This window comes from Callithrix jacchus, chromosome 1, assembly GCF_049354715.1.
Source record: "Callithrix jacchus isolate 240 chromosome 1, calJac240_pri, whole genome shotgun sequence".
Taxonomy (NCBI): Eukaryota; Metazoa; Chordata; class Mammalia; order Primates; family Cebidae; genus Callithrix; species Callithrix jacchus.
In genome coordinates this window covers 153,738,643-153,757,720 of record NC_133502.1, presented here as the reverse complement: position 1 = coordinate 153,757,720, position 19,078 = coordinate 153,738,643, and the positions used below count along the sequence as shown (strand labels likewise).

Sequence of the window (19,078 nt, the reverse complement as noted above, 5' to 3'; positions counted from 1 at the left end):
TTCCCAATTCCTCCATTCAACCTTATAAATAGTACTCCCTTTGATAATATTTCCCAGGCCAGTATCATAGTGTTTACCAGTTGGGAAAAAAAAAAAAAAAAAAAGTATCAGCATAGAGAGCATACTAGTTTGAATGATAGTAGCTAGTTGTAAAAAGGATTAAGTGTCACACAGCTTTATGCTGAAGTTTTCAAACAACATTTTTAAAAATGAAAGGATACTAATAGGTAGAATAGTCAGATTCTTAGGGAAAATTTTAAAGATGAAGGAATGTGAATTGAGGGATAAGAGATAAATGTTTTTCCTGAAAGATGAACCCTAGTGATGTGTTATCTATTTATTAAAATAAAAACAATAACCTATGTAACAAACCCGTATACGTTCCCCCGAACCTAAAAGTTGAAAAAAATTAAAATAATAATGAGCCTTGGTAAGCACCTTCATTAATTTAAAAAATAAGAGTATGATTGAAACAGACATACTATTAAAAAAACAATTAAAACAAAGATACAATGTACAGTACCACAAGAAAAACATCTTTCAATTTAGTTTATTTTATCTTGGGAGAAGAAACAATGAACCCATCTTTGAAAGTAAATATTAGATTTATTTTTAAAATATTTTACCTGATTTAAATAATTTAGGCACTTTTCAAGACACCAAAGGCAACAAATGCAAGATTTCAGCACACATCGTGCACAAGCATTTTCCTAGATGGGGGAAAAATTGAAATAATCAAAAAACGAAAGAATTAAACTGTCATACAGAAGACTTCGAACATTAGAAAAATAAATAAAAAGTTAAAAATCACAGTTTATGCTTCAAATCCTCCATACTTGTCCATTACCTCCTTAAAATATAATGACTGAATTATTTTTACTCAGTTGAATATTTATTTTGTCTTTATTACATAAAAGATACAGTGAAATTTATAACACCTGCAAGGAGCTTACAATCTAGTAGGAGAAAAAAAATACTAAACACAAAATGGTTAGAATCAGAATATAGTACAGATACTAAGTGTTATGAGAGTGGAGAACAAAAAGATGCATTGTTTGGGAAATGGGAGGAATCAGGAAAGGTTTCTACAAAGGGGTAGAATTTGAGTTAAACTATGTTGAAATGCATGTTATTCCGATGGTCAAGGATAGGGAAGAAGCTCTAAGGAGAAAGGTATGTGAGTCAACAGAGAGGAAGAGCAGCACAGGATACTTTTAGCAATTAGTGATTGGATGAATTTTGCTGGAGCATACAGAGTGCATGACTGGGCAACAAGGGAGAAGGGCTGGATTTCACCTTGTAATGACTTTGAAGAAAACACAACTTTGTATTTAACATTATTTGGTACTTTACTACATGCAGAACTGAGGTCTGGAATGTGCCCACAGAAAGTACAGAAATGCATTTTCCCCTTACCTTTCCTTTGAGCTGACTGTGAATATACATAAGGATCATTCGTGGAATTTTGACTAATGTGATAATGAAAGATCCTTTTGCCACTGTACCAAGGTGGTAACGAATAAGGCGATTCACTGATGCCAAAATAGGTGTAAATGGCAAATTCCTTTTATCCCTATTTTAAAAAATGACCAAAAAGACAATTAAGACAAAGCCTAGATCAGGACAGAAACACAGGTATAGTTTAGAGTCCAATGCAGTGAAAAAAAAAAATCAGCTCATCATTCTTATTTTAGCTTTATGACAAAATTGCCAAGTGATATATAATGAATATAAATGCTACAGACATGCTATATAAAATTAATGTCATTGCTCTACGGTAGTTTTGTGGGGTTCTGATGCTCTAATACTTGAAGTTAAATAAAACTGTGCTCTGAAAGCTTTTATTAGTGAATACTTATGGGGTTAATCATATAATCAGAAAACAGAATTTAAAAAGATGTTCAATATAGAGTTGGAATCTCATTATAATAGAAAACTATGAGGCCTAAAGCTTTTATACTTGGCTCTAAAGTTAGCAAAGGGAACTCACACTTGTTCTGATCTAAAACTAAAAAGACTTGTCCTTTGATTGACTTTTATATAAAGCAAAAGTTCATATGGCACCACTATAAGATTTATTTTTCTGCTAAATACAATTTGTGACATCATAATAAATTTTTTGAGACAACTGCAGAAAGTATAAATAAAACAATAATCTCTCATTTGACCACCTCCCAGAATTATCAACTATATACAACACTCTGTTGTATTCATTTCTAATTATTTTGTTAAATAAATGAAACTCCTACAGCCCCAGTCTGATTCCCTTTCCCTCCAGCCTTGGACACCATCCCTTAGATGAACTTGAGTTTTCTGATAACAACCAGTTCTCACCTAGTAAAATAGTACGTTACCACAGCTCCTGCCACTGTCATCTGCTGACACGCTAGAATAAATTCACTGATCCAAATCAGGCCCACCACATGGTACCACCACATGTACTGCAGAGGCCCAGAAATTTTGAACTCCACAAAGCCCTGGTCATTCTGAACAGCACTGCCTAGGAAAATATCAAGCAAGGAAAGAGGAAGCACATAAAGTACAAACCCAGAAATATGGCAGTTAAATAGAAGACAATATAGGGCCTTATCCCTAGCCACAAACCTGATCCTAGTGCTATTTCATAAAGGGACAAAAATAACTAACACTTGAAAAGTTGTAAAATTAAGAATTGTACTATTATGCATTTTGATGTCCTCAAAGGCATTACATAAAGCTTTTACAAGTTGTTCTATTTAATAAAATTCTTCTTACATTATCAGTTATTTAGTTTAGGTGTGAATTTTCAAACACTTCAAGACCTATTATTTATCCAATCATCATGATATCTTAACAAAGTACAGAAATTAATATATTCAATTGCTGAGTGTGTGTACCGAATGGACAGATAAGTTACACAGTTACATACAAGTTTACTATCCTTATGATACTTTTTGCAATTAGTTTTGTTTAAGCTTACCCTTTGATATTGAGTATGGCTATAAGAAAGTCTGTCTAACTATGAACTATATCATCACTTGGAGCTCTAACTAGGGTCAGATCATTTTCAAACTAGAAAATCCCAAGAAAGTAAGTAGATCCCTGGCTATACCTGGGATGTGAGGTAACTCCTGAGTGACATTGCATTCACTGGTTCATCTTATGGTAAATCCAAATGTCTGTGTCAGTATAGGAATTTACTTCAAATTCATGACCATTTCAAAATTAGAATGCAATTTTAGGCCTTCCCTGATCTAGACTTCCATTGCTAGGATGTTCTAAAAAATCATGAATATGATGAGCTGGGCACAGTGGCTCACACCTGTAATCCCAGCACTTTGGGAGACCGAGGTGGACGGATCACATGAGGCCAGGAGTTCAAAAGCAGCCTGGACAACATGACGAAACCCGATTTCTACTAAAAATACAAAAATTAGCCAGGCATGGTGGTACAAGCCTGCAGTCCCAGCTATTTGGGAGGCTGAGGCAGGAGAATTGCTTGAACCTGGGAGGCAGAGGTTGTAGTGAGCCAAGATCATGCCACTGAACACCAGACTCTGTCTCAAAAAAAAAAAAAAAAAAATCACGACTGTGGAGTAGGTTATTGAAGGGCCATACCACTGCAAGTTCTGATAGCTATTGGACCTTCATCAACAAATGTCTGAAGAATTACCTCTCTCTGATGTTCTAAAATATTGGAATGCAAACCACGCCTGTCACCAAGAGAAAGGAAGCATATCTTCTTACCGGTAGTGCCAAGAAAAAGAAGTGTCATGATCCAGTACACCCAAAACAAGACAAGAGCAAAGAAAGTCCAAAAGGGTTGGAAGACTAGCAGTGGCAAGTGAATGAAGACCTTGCCAGCTACATGGAACAAGGCGATGGTAAGAGCAACACGTTTGCGCATAACCAACATTATCAGGAATAAGATCACCTGTATAGAGAGAATGGTTTTAGTTATTATTATAAATAGTAAAAAAAACCCTTCATCCTGAAACCTGGAGGTAGCATTCTTTGCATTTCAATAATACTTTATCAGTATATATCTTTCTTGCAGTATTTATTATCAATTGTATATTATGGTTGCCAAGTGTCCTTTAAAGCAAAACATAAAAGGATTTATCAATTTATTAATACGTCCTAGAATTTTTCTCCTTTTCCCTTTGCCACTCATTATGAATCAAAACATATTGTCAGTCAGGATGAGACTCTTAATTTATCTGAACAGATACACCACAAAAACGAGGTTTTTATTTGTATCTTCCTTACTGGACCAAGAACTCCTTAAGAGTGGGATCTGTGTCAGATTCACCCTTTGCCTCCTCCCACCACCAAGTCCCATCTCCAGCAGTTGGCAAAGCAAATTGTACCTAAAATGAGATTATTTCATTCATATTTTGTTGTAATATCTGTATAACAATAACTAACAAATATCTTTTGGCAGCAATGGTTTTATGGCTTTATTTTTTGTTTCTTATGCTCAATAAAAAGCTCATGATTGCTTTGAGAAGTAGACTGATTTTTTTTTTTCAGAAAGAATATGATGATGAACGAAAGATATACATATAAATTATTTAACCTCATGTTAATTGGTAATTTTATTGCTTAATACCTAAGCAGTGAATCTCACACATACACACACACACACACACACACACACACAAACACATATATATTTTTTGGAGACTAGGTCTCACTCTATTGGCCAGGCTGTAATGCAGTGACACAATCATGGCTCAAGTGATCCTCCCACCTCTGCCTCCTGAGTAGCTGAGACCAAAGGTGTGCATCATCATGCCCAACTGATTTTTATTTTTTGGAGAGATGGGGATCTCACTATCTTGCCCAGGTTGGTCTAGAACTCCTGAGTTCAAGTGATTCTCCCACTTCAGCCTCCCAAAGTGCTGAGATTAAAGGCATAAACCACTGCACCTCGCCACGCCTATATTTTTCAAATAATGCCATACTGTTAAACAAAGAGTTTGAAAGAAAAGCGGGGAAATAATTAGTGAACAAGTGGAATGATATATTTTTTAACATACTTTTCTAAAGTAAAGGGAACCATTTTTAAAAAGTAATTATATTACAACAATAAGAAATATGTAAGCAAATGGTAATGTAAATATTCTAGGTGAAAATCCTCTCTCAAAAAGCAAATGGTAGAAAAAATATTTCATCAAATAGCACATATCCATGAGGGAAGCCTTCAAGAGACTTTTTAGTGTTTCATACATGGTGGGACAGAGATATTATCTACTGGAGATCAGAGTTAAAAATGCAAAAGCTAGAGTTTCCATTTCATTAATGATCTCCTGCAAATAAAAACACAAAACAGAAAGACACACCAAAGCCTATACTCACTGTGAACACTGTGGCTGAAATGGCATAAATGAGGAGGGCCCGAAGATTGTCTTCAGCTATCTGAAGCTGCTCAGGAATAACAGTTTCTTTTGGAGACCTTCTTTGCTTTGCATACAGCCACCACAGTACACCTGTGCCTCCTGGAGACAAAAAACCCAACTGTTACTGCATGAATTAGCATAAGAAAATGTGTAACATAAATCCTTAATTTTCTTGACCCTACAGATCATCATAGGACTAATGCGGTGGCAATCCCTTTGTATGGGAAGTACATAGCTATAACTTTTTGCCAGCATAAAGTAAGTGACCATTACTCTATTATCATCCTTCACAGTAAGCACTTATAAATCCTTCAGTGTATCAAATAAACTTCCTTCAAATGTATTTATTATTGACTATGAAGCTAACAGTGAGCCAGTAGAAACATATACCCCTGAGAGGAACTGATCACAAAGAAAAAGCCTCAGCATTTAGGTTGAGGAGGCTGAAGGAAGGAAATAAGCATCACAGAAAACATCAATGAAGTTTGAAAAGTGCAAGGATCTTCTCTGTTGTACTCATCACAGACACCTCTGTGCCTAGCCCTGACAGAGTCATGAAGTTGATTAAATATTTGTATAATGAATACATGCAAATCAAAAGAATAGTTCCCACCAAAGGGAGAAGGGAGGAACAAAGTGGAAATCTCTGACAGTGGTGGGTGCTAGGGATGAGCATTTTTTAATCTCCAACACTGATTGAGAGATTCAAAGAACGAGACTGAAGAGGGAGATAAGTCTACCTCTATATATGAAAGCTGACTTATGTACCTACGTTCAACCCATTCAGCAAACATTCTGAATGCTACAGCACCTATTGTTCTAGCTAGAGATGGAACAGTAAACAAATCCAAGTCCTAACTCTTGCTGCTCATGGAACTTATATAATAATAGGTAAACAACAACAACAACAAAAAAAAAAGAAAACAAGGAAGTATATAGTATATTAAGCCTAAGGAAAAAACAGTCTCATGGTAAGAAGGATAAAGTGTTTGGTTTGGGAAGCTTTGCAATTTTATTTAAGATGGGTAAGCAAGGTCTCACTGGTATTAATAAGATGAAATCTGAGCAACGGAATCAAAGACAGAGCAATCTGTGAAACTATCTAAGGAAAGAGTGCTCCAGGCAAAGGCTTCAAAGAGGCTCAGGTAGAACAATGAATGCCTAGTATGAGGGTAAGAAAACCACTGTGGCTACTGCAATGAGCGATGCGGAAAGTGGTAGAGATGTGGGCGGAGAGGTATCTGGAGATACAATCTGGAGACCACAATCATAAGGCCTTGTAGGTCACAGAAAGGAAATGGATGATTCCAAGTAGAGATATGTGTGTGTGTGACTGATACAATAAATGTCTGGAAGATAAAAAACTGAACTAACGTTGATATACATCAACATCTGCACTCAAAAGTGAATAGCGTCAAAGGAAAATTCCATACCCTAATCGATGGCAAACACTAAGTATAAATTTTTCATCTGTTGAAAAGGAGGAAACAAATCAAAACTACCAGAAATTGGTGAAAAACATTTTAGAACAAGAGAAATGTTTCCATTCTGAAGTCTTGCAGGTACAACAAAATTGTTTGAAAAAATGTTTAATATATTCAGAAAGTGGAAAAAAAAATGTTTTCTATAAACAGAAATAAATTATAGAAGAAAAGATTAAGTTAAAAAAATAGAATGAAATTGTAATAATGATGTCAAGGAGGAAGCTATTCACAATAGCCGTGGTAGACATTATTTATTATTAAACATTTAAATTTGAGTTAGGAACTGTGCTAAGTCCTTTATAGATGTGACCTAATTTAATCAACACAACACTATTAATATGTAGAGTTTTAAAGTTTTGTCTAATTCCGAATCTTTTTTTTTTTTTTTTTTTGAGACTGCGTTTCACTCTTGTTGCCCAGGCTGGAGTGCAATGGCGCGATCTCGGCTCACCGCAACCTCTGCCTCCTGGGTTCAGGCAATTCTCCTGCCTCAGCCTCCTGAGTAGCTGGGATTACAGGCACGCGCCACCATGCCCAGCTAATTTTTGTATTCTTAGTAGAGACGGGGTTTCACCATGTTGACCAGGATGGTCTCGATCTCTTGACCTCGTGATCCACCCGCCTCGGCCTCCCAAAAAGTGCTGGGATTACAGGCTTGAGCCACCGTGCCCGGCCTAATTCTGAATCTTAATTAAATTTGCCTATGATCTTTTGAGGAAATCTTTTTCAATTCTGAAATTTTTTATTTCTGTATTTGATTATTATTTCTGTTCCATTGGTTTTTTTGTCTCCTAAGGTCATTGTTTATTCTTCTGCTATCATCTTCTAAATTAACATTTTACTTTTTTTGTCATTTTCCTTTACCTTCAGGAAGACCTCTTCAAATGTATTTCCAAATAACTGATTTAATTTTCCTCACTAGCAGTTCTGTACTACTTTATGAAAGAAGGACCAGTAGTTCCTACTAAAACTAGTCCAGGAAAACTTAAATGTAAATATAATTATGAAAGTTTTTAAGGCAAAGATAAATAAGATTTTGAAAAAGATACAGCAAGTGAAAGTAATACTTTAATTATAACCCAAGTATTTAGCAAGGGCAAAAAGTGGGAGGGAGGAGAAGAGAGTAGGTATGAAAGGAAGGAAAGTTTATGTTAAATTTAAGGGAGGTAGGGGAGAACTGAACATATATTATTTCTGACTTGAACAATCACAGTAGTCTAAAGAATTTTCTGAAAACAACTGTAGAAGTGAAAATATAATGTATACCATCAAAGCAAGGGTGAAGATAACCAAAGAAAACATAGCTCATGTAGCAAAGAGAGAAAACAAAACAAGAAAGAATGAATTTTAGGAAAAGACAACAGGTGAGAACAGTAAGACTAAACATAACAGTGAAGATTATAAATGTAATGAGGACAAATTCCATTACTAAAAGATTTCATATTCAGCAGGTAAAATTTAACCATATATGTTCATATACATATGCATAGAAAAAAGGTCTGGATTTCAAATGCTAACAGTGATGAAATGGGGGGGGGGCAAATATAATTATGAAAAATTTTAAGGCAAAAATTAATACTCTTCCTTTAAGATACAGCATGTGAAAATAAATTTTATTTCTATTTTCTACTAAAGTAGTTAAGTACCATGAAAACAAACAAATAAATCGCTTACCAAGTGCACCAAGTATGACCAGAATCGTTAAGATCCACACAAGTACTCTTGATATATACCTGATTATCACCATCAAAATCATGGATAGAACTGCAGGGAACATAGAGAACATACAGAATATTATTTGAAAATGCAGGTAAATACAAAGAAAAACCCTTTCAAGTGTTATTTTTTCCCCCAGGGAAATAATTTGTTGCTACTGACCACAATTTAGATAAGGAAGGAAACAGGCTGCTGTTGTATTTGGCTTTGCTACTTGTACCACTTAAATAGCATCACTCGAAACCAAAGTCACCTAACTGTGGGTTAATAAACTGCAGAAAAAAAAAAAACACATGCAAATGCACATGGTGACTCAAAAACAGCACAAGACTGTTGTGGATTCACCACGGGGAAGACATCAGACATGCAAACATACACGCCAGCACACAAAGTGTAGAGAATGACATGTCATGTTGGTGACAAGAAAAATTACTACACATAGACAGACATCAGTTAAATTCGGTGCTATACTTTATTGAGTAATCTATGTATTTCAGGACCAACTAACTTCTCTGACAGTCAGTCAACAAACTAGATGGCGTCTTATCCTTTTCTAGCTGTTTCTCCTCGAGAATTCCAGTGGATGGTCTGATCCTATGGAATAACATCCTGAAGCCTACTATGGCCAAACATCCTCTGTCTAATTTCTCAACTGAAGTCGGGGGTCCCAGGTGAGGAGACCCTCCTCAAAAAGGAGAAAAGCTGCTTGAGTTATACAGCCAATTCTGCTACCATCTACCCAAGCTAAATCCCACGTGCCATAATCTTGAGTAAAAATCTTAAAGAAGAAAAAAAAGATTTAACCCTCATATGGGAAATACATTTCTGTAATAAAAATTTATAATTTTTAAAATTATGTAAAGGCCCATTCCACAAACAAATGAACAAAGATTTTTAAAGTTTATATTACATTCTTAAGCCTCAAAAGAGAATCATCCTGATAAAAAATAGAATTCCAATGGCTTAACATTTTAGGCACGATTTTTAATTGGATTTTTAGTTTTTTGGTTAAAGTATTCAACTATTTCAAAAACCAAATATTTTTTATATAAAGCTAGACTAATAGTCAAGTTTTTTTGGGCCACTTGCAAAGCCAAATAAATGGTTGGGATTTGTGTCTAGGTAACATTATTAAGGTACTCACTTTTGCAATAAATGTACAGGAACCAAAAACAGATGGGAGCCTTTCAAATATCACAGAAATAGATTTTCATATGGGCAGCATTATTTCAATTGAGTCAAGTACTACCTAAGCAAAAAGAAAATACTCTCTAATGACAGGAAAGATGGAAATACAGCTTTATCTTCTTAATGGTTATAATTGTTAACAGGCATAAATACTGTTTACTTATATCATGAAATAGCTGTTGGTTCCTACCATAGTTAACTTCTCCTAACTAAGAAGGCCTATATATAGTTCTAGATAAGGCTACATATAGTTCTAGAATAATATAGTGAGTTTTAACCTTGAAAATAAAATTTGTTTTTGATTTATTATCTATTTATTGACTAGAAAACTCAGTGGCTAACAGGTGGAGATTTCCTAATTTTTCCAGCAATACATTGATACTATGCACTGCAGCAATGAAAAGGAAAGTGCATACTTCAAAAGTAATCTATCAGAAATCTAAGTTCTTAGATGGGAATACATAAGAGAATATGTAGCCTCCTGTATAAGTAAACCTACCTTTTAGGAATCATAACTAAAAACAGAGGGTTGTTGATTCATTAAAAGAAGCCTCCTGCTATCATATTAAAGTAGGTATAGACTTAGTAACCAATGTTTGGGAAAACACCAGTTTTCTCCAATGAAAGAAAAAAAAAGTAATGAGTTTCAGATATATATACATACTTATATGTACATATTCTTAACTACATATAATCTGAAACAATGATTTTGGCTATGGGAAGTTAAACATTTTACAAGTATCCCCAGTTGTATTCATATTTTGGCTAAAAGACAAAACAGTCTTCTACTGCAATACTATGCAATAGCTAATAATGAGAAAAACAATTACCTAGTGATAACAAGCAAAGTCCCAATATAATTTCTTTGTTGGTCATTACTCCACTAATCAGCCTGTGTAAGACACTATTGTCACTGACAAAGGTGATCAGGGCCTCTGCAAACTTGGCATAGCAGGAAATGTTCACAGGAGCACAGCGATGGAAGAATGGAATAGGTGCACTGGTGACACAAGAAAAAAAAATCAGAAAAAAAATTACTCCTACTTAATATAAATGCCACATCAAACACACAAATGAAAGGTGAATATGGCTGCAATACACTCCACCCTCCACACATTATTATGGGAGCTAAGAGCTGTGTGCTTAATGCTATGAAGATGACTGTCATGGGTAGTGATGCAAATCTTACCACAAGCCTTATCAAAGAGGGTGGAGTGCATGTTCCAACAGAAGACATTACCCTCCCCTTCTGAAAAGAAATGCACGCACACACACACATACACACACAGAACTACCAAAAGCAAAACCAAACACTTAAAACTCCTTAGTCTGCACATCTACCAATCAAGGGGCAGATGACAAAGCTTACAAACATACTTTATTGAACTGAAAATGAATTTTTGCCATAAGCGATTTAAAAATAAAAAGCACATGCTTTTACTTGAAATGTGCCACCATTAATAGTATGTTTCCTCTAACAACACAGCATACAAAATCTCAGATTAATAAAGGTGTTTACGGCATAAGCTTAATACCTCTCAGATAAACAAACTCATGCTGAGACATCAACAAACAGCATAATAGGCAGCTATTTAAAACAGTAACGATGAGTACTAATATATGGAAATGTTGATAATGTAATAATAGAAGAGGAAAAAGTGTATCTAATCATGAGAACAGAAAATATTTAAAAAGTGAAAAATACTGAACTTGTTAGGGTCACAGAATTCTGGGCTATTTTCTTTTTATCAGTTACTATTAATTTAAGATTATCTGTGTCTAAAAGATGCAAAATAACCAATTATTTAGTCATTTGTATTAGGCTTATATGGACTGAAGCTTTTACTCGTGAAAGATTACAGCTATGAGTGAACTGTGACATTAATCTGGTTTGTTATAACACTGTTCAACTTCTGAGAGATTTTAAACAAAGAACTACGAATATGCCTTCGGTTGTGATTTACTTGGATTCTAAGAGAACCATATGCAAGTCCATGCATACACACTTATGTGTGCATTATGTTAAAATTTAGCCATCGCTAACATGAATCCCACATTTCCAGAACTGCTCTTATAACTTTTTTTAATGGTATCCATGAAAATATGTTCATAGAACTTTAAGTCGCAGCTACAACATTTTTGACTGGAATGATATAAATGTGTTCTCATTCTTGGTTCCCACTGTATTGTGGTCCAGCAAGTGAATAAAATTACATGGTTGGGCACTAAAAAGTTTCTAAGCTGAGCTAAGCAACTTTGTATGACCTGATGCAAAACACTATCCTTGTTTCCTTTTTTGAAAAATAATGTGTCTTTTCAAATAAGAGTATAAGCACACTATGTATCAGTTTCCCTTAAATGTTAGTAAATGAACACCATTAGTGGTAAGAATAAGTAACATTTTCCATGCTGTCATAGTTGGTGGAACATTAAAATAATATAATTTTAAAGATTCGGCCTTGCCTCAGTCTTGCTTTAGTAAATATATCCAAAAATGATGACTTCATAAGACATTAATATTCATTTTTTAAAATTGCCTCTTGTGTCCTTGTGTATGTGTGTAAACCTCCAAAATGGTATTATTGAAAGTTAATGCCAAAGGTTTGATATTGTATCAGAAAGTGCAGGAAGCCAGGGCATTCTAAGAAATGCTTGAATTATAGGTATTTAGGTCATTGCTTTTTAACCAAAAAAACCTTCGCTAATGATAGAAAAAAAGTTAAATTATAGAATACCTTTAAGTGAAATAGATTTAGCTAAAAAATATGAGAATCAAAAAGATCAACTCTAAATTCTTTCTTTCTTTCTTTCTTGTTGAGACAGAGTTTTGCTCTGTCACCTAGGCTGGAGTGCAGTGCAGTGGCATGATCTTGGCTAACTGCAACCTTCACCTCCCAGGTTCAAGCGATCCTACTGCCTCGGCCTCCTGAGTAGCTGGGACTACAGGCACATGCCACCACGCCTGGCTAATTTTTTGTATTTTTAGTAGAGATGGGGTTTCACCATGTTAGCCAGGATGGTCTTTGTCTCCTGACCTTGTAATCTGCCTGCCTTGGCCTCCCAAAGTGCTGGGATTCCAGGCCTGAGCCACTGCACCCAGCCTTAACTCTAAATTTCTAAGTCAATAGAAGCTGATTTGTGACAGAAACCTTTAGGCTGACAACTCTGTCATAATGAAATTTCTGATGTTGTCTAGATGCTGTCTCTGCAAATTAATGTCTCTGCCTAAGGACTCTTCTAACCATATTTTAAAACTAAAGCCTGGTGTTCTATCCTTCAAAACTAAAATCCTCTCTGTTTCATGATTATCTATATCTCCATTCTCTTTATTTATTACTCTATCATCTCTGATTTAGTCTCTGTTTAACTCACTTGCCTCCAACCTTGAACATAAAATATATCCACTTAAAGATACCAATGTCTTTTTCTTGTTTTCAAGTACCCACTATTTTTCTAGGCCCAGCTTTCCTGTTTTCTTTTTGCTGCCAGGTAACTATAAAAGCCCCATTTCTTCTAACCTTGCATCCTACATGTAACTCCGTTTCTCTCTTACTTTCTCCATTGGAGTAAGTACTCCGCAAGTCTCTTCAGATCATCATGATCATTCAAGAGGGCACCCATAAATCGATGATCCAAAATTATATAGGAACAGATGCCCAGTATGTTTAGTGTTTTTCTTCTTTTCAAATTTAGGATGAGGAGAGATGATTTTAAAAGAGAATGACTATAACTCTCAAAATAAAAACCCTTCATTTTTATTTAGGAGGAAATGCTGGGTAATATCTGCTCTGAACTTACCCTTTCAAACATTTTTACACTGCTTCTTAACACTTGTCCAATTGGAAAGAGTACTTTTATAAGTATCCTTCAAAGAACTGGAGCAAAATAACAACAATCCTTCACACCAAAATTCAATCTATGTCAGCTAAAAAAAAAAAAACCAACCTGACACTCTAAATTTAAAGGTATAAAATTAGCACAAGCTGATTAACTACATTGTCTATCTGTTCCTAGTGGTAAGGAATAACAAAAATAGAAGACAAACATAACAGGAAATAATATGTAGGCACATTATTCAAAAATAAAATAAAATACTTAGCTTTAAAGTAAAAAGCACTAGATTCGCTTGTTTAAAATCTAAACAAACTAGATTTCCTTATTTGTCTTTCTTTTTCTCAACATTTCCCCAAATAATAACAACTCTACCAGGCATAGGGTTTTGATACTTGAATTGTTTTCTTATTTAAAAAAAAAATAAATAAACTTCTCACATCAGCAGCACATATACTAAAATTGGAACTATACAGAGAAGATTAGCATGGCCCCTGCGCAAGGATGACAAATTCGTGAAGCGTTCCATATTTTTAAATCAAATTAAAAAAAAAAACTAAGTAATAATTGTGTCATTGAAATGGTTTGTTTTATATTTTAGCATTTAAATCCCAAGTGATTTAATGAATTTAGCTGGAGTTGAACTCACTGATTCCATATGTCTCTGAGAAAATAATATTTCTTAGGAGCCAGTATATGAGATCATTTCTACTTTAGTATCTTACCTAAATGACACATTTTGTGCTTCTTAATTAAAAGGACAAGCAAAAGGTATTCTATATACATTAAGTTTTTCCACCTTTCAAAGCCCACCAAATATTGAATCTTAAAGATGTCAACATAGTCACATTACGAAGTGATGTTGTTTCACTTGCTGAAGCAGTCAACAAGAACAAAATGAATTTATGATGAGCCTTTAAAAAAGTTTTACATTAGTCCCTCATATGAAAATTATATCTTACCTTGGCAAACATATTGTACATTTAACTTTCAGTTCAGAACATCACAGTTAATAAGCTCCTTAAAGTATGATAACAAGCAATGCCTAATACCACTTGTCCATTTGCTTTCACAAGAAGGCAGGAGTCTGTATCTCATAACATTACTTTAGATCCTCAGGTTATAAATAAACAATTACATATGATTTCTAGCCGAAAGTTTTATTTCAGAAAGTATAACAATAAAGTTTTCTGGCAATATCTCTATAGTACCCTAAAGGCAGGAAATATGAGACTAAATATGGATTGGTGTTTCTTTTTTCTCTTCTTTCACCCCTTTTAATACATTTTTATTATTTATTTATTTACTTTTTACAGAGAGATAGGGTCTTGCTATGTTGCTCAGGCTGCTTTGAACTCCCAGGCTCAAGCAATCCTCCTGCCTTAGTCTCCCAAAGTGTTGGGATTATAGGCATGAGTCACCGTGTCCAGTCTTCTTTCACTTCCACACTCTTCGTCGTTGTTGAACTCTGACTGTGATATAGACTACAACATCCTGGATTCAAATTCCAATTTATAACAATTAGTCGTATGGTTTTAGATAACTTAACTGTAACCTCTCTCATCTTCTATTTCCTCATCTACAAATTGGGGGCAATATCTTGATAGGTTTTTGTGAAGGTTAAATGAGATAATGTATATGAGTGATACTGTGGAATAGCTGGCACACAGCAGATGATTTGTAAATGTTAATTTATTCTTGAATCCTCCACTGAAAACCAGGAACAATAACATTTTTTCTTGGCTATTAATTTCTTTCTTTCTTTTTTTTTTCAGACAGAGTCTTGCTCTGTTGCCCAGGCTAAAGTGCAATGGTGCAATCTTGACTCACCGCAACTCTACCTCCCAGGTTCAAGCAATTCTTGAGTCTTAGCCTCCTGAGTAGCTGGGATTACAGGCATGCACCCCATGCCCAGCTAATTTTTCTGTTTTTGGTAGAGATGGGGTTTCGCCATATTGGCCAGGTTGGTCTCGAACTCCTGGCCTCAAGCAATTCACCCCCCTCAGCCTCCCAAAGTGCTGGAATTACAGGCATGAGCCACCATACCCAGCCTTTTGTTATTAATTTCTCATCTTTACATTATTGTATCATTAATTTCTCAGAACCTAGTAACCTTTCTGGCATCCAGAGGTACCTAAATACATGAGGAATAAGGTGAATTTATGTAATCTGTTTCTACTATTGCTGTTTTATCTGGCTATTTCTAAAAGCATTGTAAACATACAGGCTAGTTATTCCCTATATTGCTACAATGGTTGGCATTTCACCAATACAGAGTTATGTATCTGGATAAAATACAACTCTTTCTTGGCATTTATTTTTAAAATTCAAAAGCTTTTAGGAATGGTAATTGTCTGGTTATTGTATGTCACTAATACTTTAGTGAAAATTAGTTTACAATTGCTTTTCTCTAAAACAGGTGATGCTTTTAGCTATAGAAGGTCCCTGAATACCCAGGAAGGATAGGCGAAAGGAAGAGGTTCTAGAATTTTATAGAAAGACCTCCTAAGGTGTGTGGAATGGGGCAATGCCCAAGTCTTTTTATTAAAACAAATTTATTCTTATTCTTGGATCCTTTTACTTTGTTTACCTAATACTAAATAGCTCTGGTATTAACAAGATTTGCCTTCTTTTTATCAACTGTTCTCTCCTGCTTTCCAACTGACTTAGTTCAGACAAAAGTGATAGCATACTTAGACTGTGATGTACTAAAATAAGTAAAACATAAGGATCTTTAAACACAGCATACACACAGCATGCAGTCAGTTTTCAGATAGTATAGGTTCAGCACTGCATTCTAGATTAGTGAGATATTAGATGATGATCTTGTTAGGAGCCATTTCTGTCCATCTCTAAAATCTTCTCCCCTAATACTATGCTCTGTCTTCCAGTGAATACCCCTAGGACACTGTAAGATGCATGTGTGCACCAGAAACTGGAAAACCCAATATAACCAGGAACAGACAGTCCTCAATATGGTTGCTTCAGAGGTCAGAGGAAGGAGAGGAGGTGCAGGATGAGCTGAGCTGTCCCACCCCACATCCAACCCCCGTTACAGGAGAGCAGAGACCTCCCTCTCACACCTGGGCTTTCTGGTTATCCTGTCATAATATGCTTTAATCTTGAAAGCATGATTCTATACTCAAAGTAGATATTTAAAACAGACTTTACTACTTGGGTACATAAGGGTATAGAGCTTTTTTCATTTTTATATGGATAAATTTTCTCCTAAGACTTTTCAAAGAATCTCCTTTTCTTTACTGCCACAGCCTCCCTAATATTCTCAATTTTTATGAATGCAATCTCCTTACCTGTTGGTTTAAGGCCATAATTTGTAGGTCTTTCTTACTATCTTTTAAAATAGTCTTTTTATTTTTATGTCTACAGGCTTTAAATTTTGATTTTCAATAGCAACTTCACAAGATAAATGAGCTAAAAATATATTTAACTGATTTTTTCTACTTTCAACAGAAAATTTCAAATTCAAACTAATAAACCCAAGTTACACCCTTAAGTAATCCGAAAGAAAGTAGACATGAGTCCCCCAAATTTTTATACAACAGCTTCTCTAATATATTGAGATACAATAAAAGTGGCCTCAAGACAATTTTCCTGAAGAAGTTGACTGATGTTACACACAGTTGGCAATATACACTCAGGTGGTGATCTGACCAACACTCCAAAGTTTGTGGGTGTGTGTGCGTGCACGAGCGCATATACAAAAATATACACATACGCATATACATATACCTACCTAATTCTGAGGATATATTCTACAATGTTTGATAATTCATTTCCTTTCAAAAATCTATTTATAATGTTAAATGTTGCTTTACTTATAACTACTTTGAGATCCTTCCAAAGAACATTTCTTGTTTCATCTTTGTATTACGCACAGTAGGTACTTAATAATAAATGTTTGTTGAATAAGACACAGCAAACAACCTAATACGGAGAATGTTACCTAAAAAATACAACCTGAAAGAAACCAAGGGGAATAATCACTGGCATATGTTCTAAATTTACAAAGTAAATAAACAATCCCAGGAAATATTACTGGGATCAATTCAAAAACTCTTTGGAGATTATGAAAGTTGGTTTCTGACTTTGTTGCAGATTTTACAGCAATTCAGTGGTTTTGTGTACTTAAAAATTATGGCATGAAAATAAAAACAAAAAAAGCAAGCCCCTAAAAGAAATTTAAAATAACCCAGAACACAAAAAGTTGGTTGTCTATGTGTTGTTTTTAAATATGAAACAAATCATGTCATTTCTATTGCTACTTTAAAATTTTTGTTATAAAAGTATTGGACCTGGCCAATAGGTATCATCAAATGACTGTTTTCTCAGAATAACATATATTGCTTAAAATTTACCTACAAAAACAAGTCACAAGTTAACAACTTTGTAATAAAATTTACCTCGCTGGAACTGGTAGTTTTGGGCAGAGAACAGAAGATTTTGAAGATGTAGTGTATTCAGAAGGCTTTAGGTTGTAGCTACATAGTGCTGAACCTGTTAAAAGAAAAATTATATGTCAGCTGGCCCAACAGTCTGAAAAAATTCTCTTACAGATTCATTTTATTTTGTATTATTCAACATATGCAACTTTCCAAACATCATAGAATTCATAAAAATCTGATTTGATCTATATTATCAGTCTTCAATCATTTAAAACTGATTCTTCTCTAGAATTACTATTAATGTAATTGATGTACAAATTTTAACTAATATTAAAGGTAGTAAGTACTAGAACTACCTTTATTGAATGTCAGGTTCTCTGCAAGATGATATTTATGTATTATAAAATTTACTATAACTCTATAAGGCAGGTTTTATTAAGCTTACTTTAGAGAGAAGGAAATAGAGGCTAAGATATAAGGTAAATAACTTGCCTAAGAACACAGAGCTAGTAAGAGTAGAGCTGGTATTAAACACCACATCTCTTTGACTACAAAGCCTGTACTCAACTACACACTATGTCTATCTTTCCTATGCTTTCCATTACTAAATGTTTACAATTACTGCACATAACACATGTAAAATCAGATAATACGTGAGAAGAAAAAAAAGCAGGAAAGCAGGAAAACTGTAAGGGTAGCAGGAATCAATTCTAACTATAAATAAACTGAACAAATTTATAGAATTGATAAATATGAGTCCTAGTTTTCGGAGTGTAAGATTCTAAAGCTTACATTCAACTTTAGATTGGTTATGCAAAAAACCATTAATCTTTCTGATTATATGGCCAACACATATCTAATGAATGTAAAATGTATATAATGTAAAGTTTATGTACTACATTTATATATTATATAATTCAGTATAACTCTATAAGCTGGTATTATACATTTTCTTAAAATAGAAAATTGAGATGAATACAGTCCACTAAATCCTATATGTCTTATTTTACTGACCTGCTAATTTTAAAATACAGCAACTAGAATACTCGAAGGTTCATTGTATAATATATTGTTA

At 34.4% G+C, this 19,078-nt stretch overlaps 1 protein-coding gene and 1 non-coding gene across 12 annotated transcripts in view; one reads left to right on the top strand and one right to left on the bottom strand.

Moving 5' to 3' along the window:
- Window positions 1-19,078, bottom strand: part of SLC44A1 (solute carrier family 44 member 1) — a 189,483-nt gene that overhangs the window by 65,465 nt on the left and 104,940 nt on the right. For all 11 annotated transcript variants that reach the window (XM_017975217.5, XM_035253654.3, XM_078373714.1 and 8 more), the window contains 8 exons: window positions 18,022-18,115; window positions 10,600-10,769; window positions 8,540-8,629; window positions 5,341-5,480; window positions 3,727-3,913; window positions 2,335-2,500; window positions 1,417-1,573; window positions 627-710 (listed from right to left, as the gene is read on the bottom strand). In XM_017975217.5, the coding sequence (XP_017830706.3) occupies window positions 627-710; window positions 1,417-1,573; window positions 2,335-2,500; window positions 3,727-3,913; window positions 5,341-5,480; window positions 8,540-8,629; window positions 10,600-10,769; window positions 18,022-18,115 (1,088 nt within the window). The remainder of the gene's footprint in view (window positions 1-626; window positions 711-1,416; window positions 1,574-2,334; window positions 2,501-3,726; window positions 3,914-5,340; window positions 5,481-8,539; window positions 8,630-10,599; window positions 10,770-18,021; window positions 18,116-19,078) is intronic.
- Window positions 14,033-14,135, top strand: LOC118148084 (U6 spliceosomal RNA). The gene has a single exon (XR_004734877.1). It is a non-coding gene; the product is annotated as a U6 spliceosomal RNA (small nuclear RNA).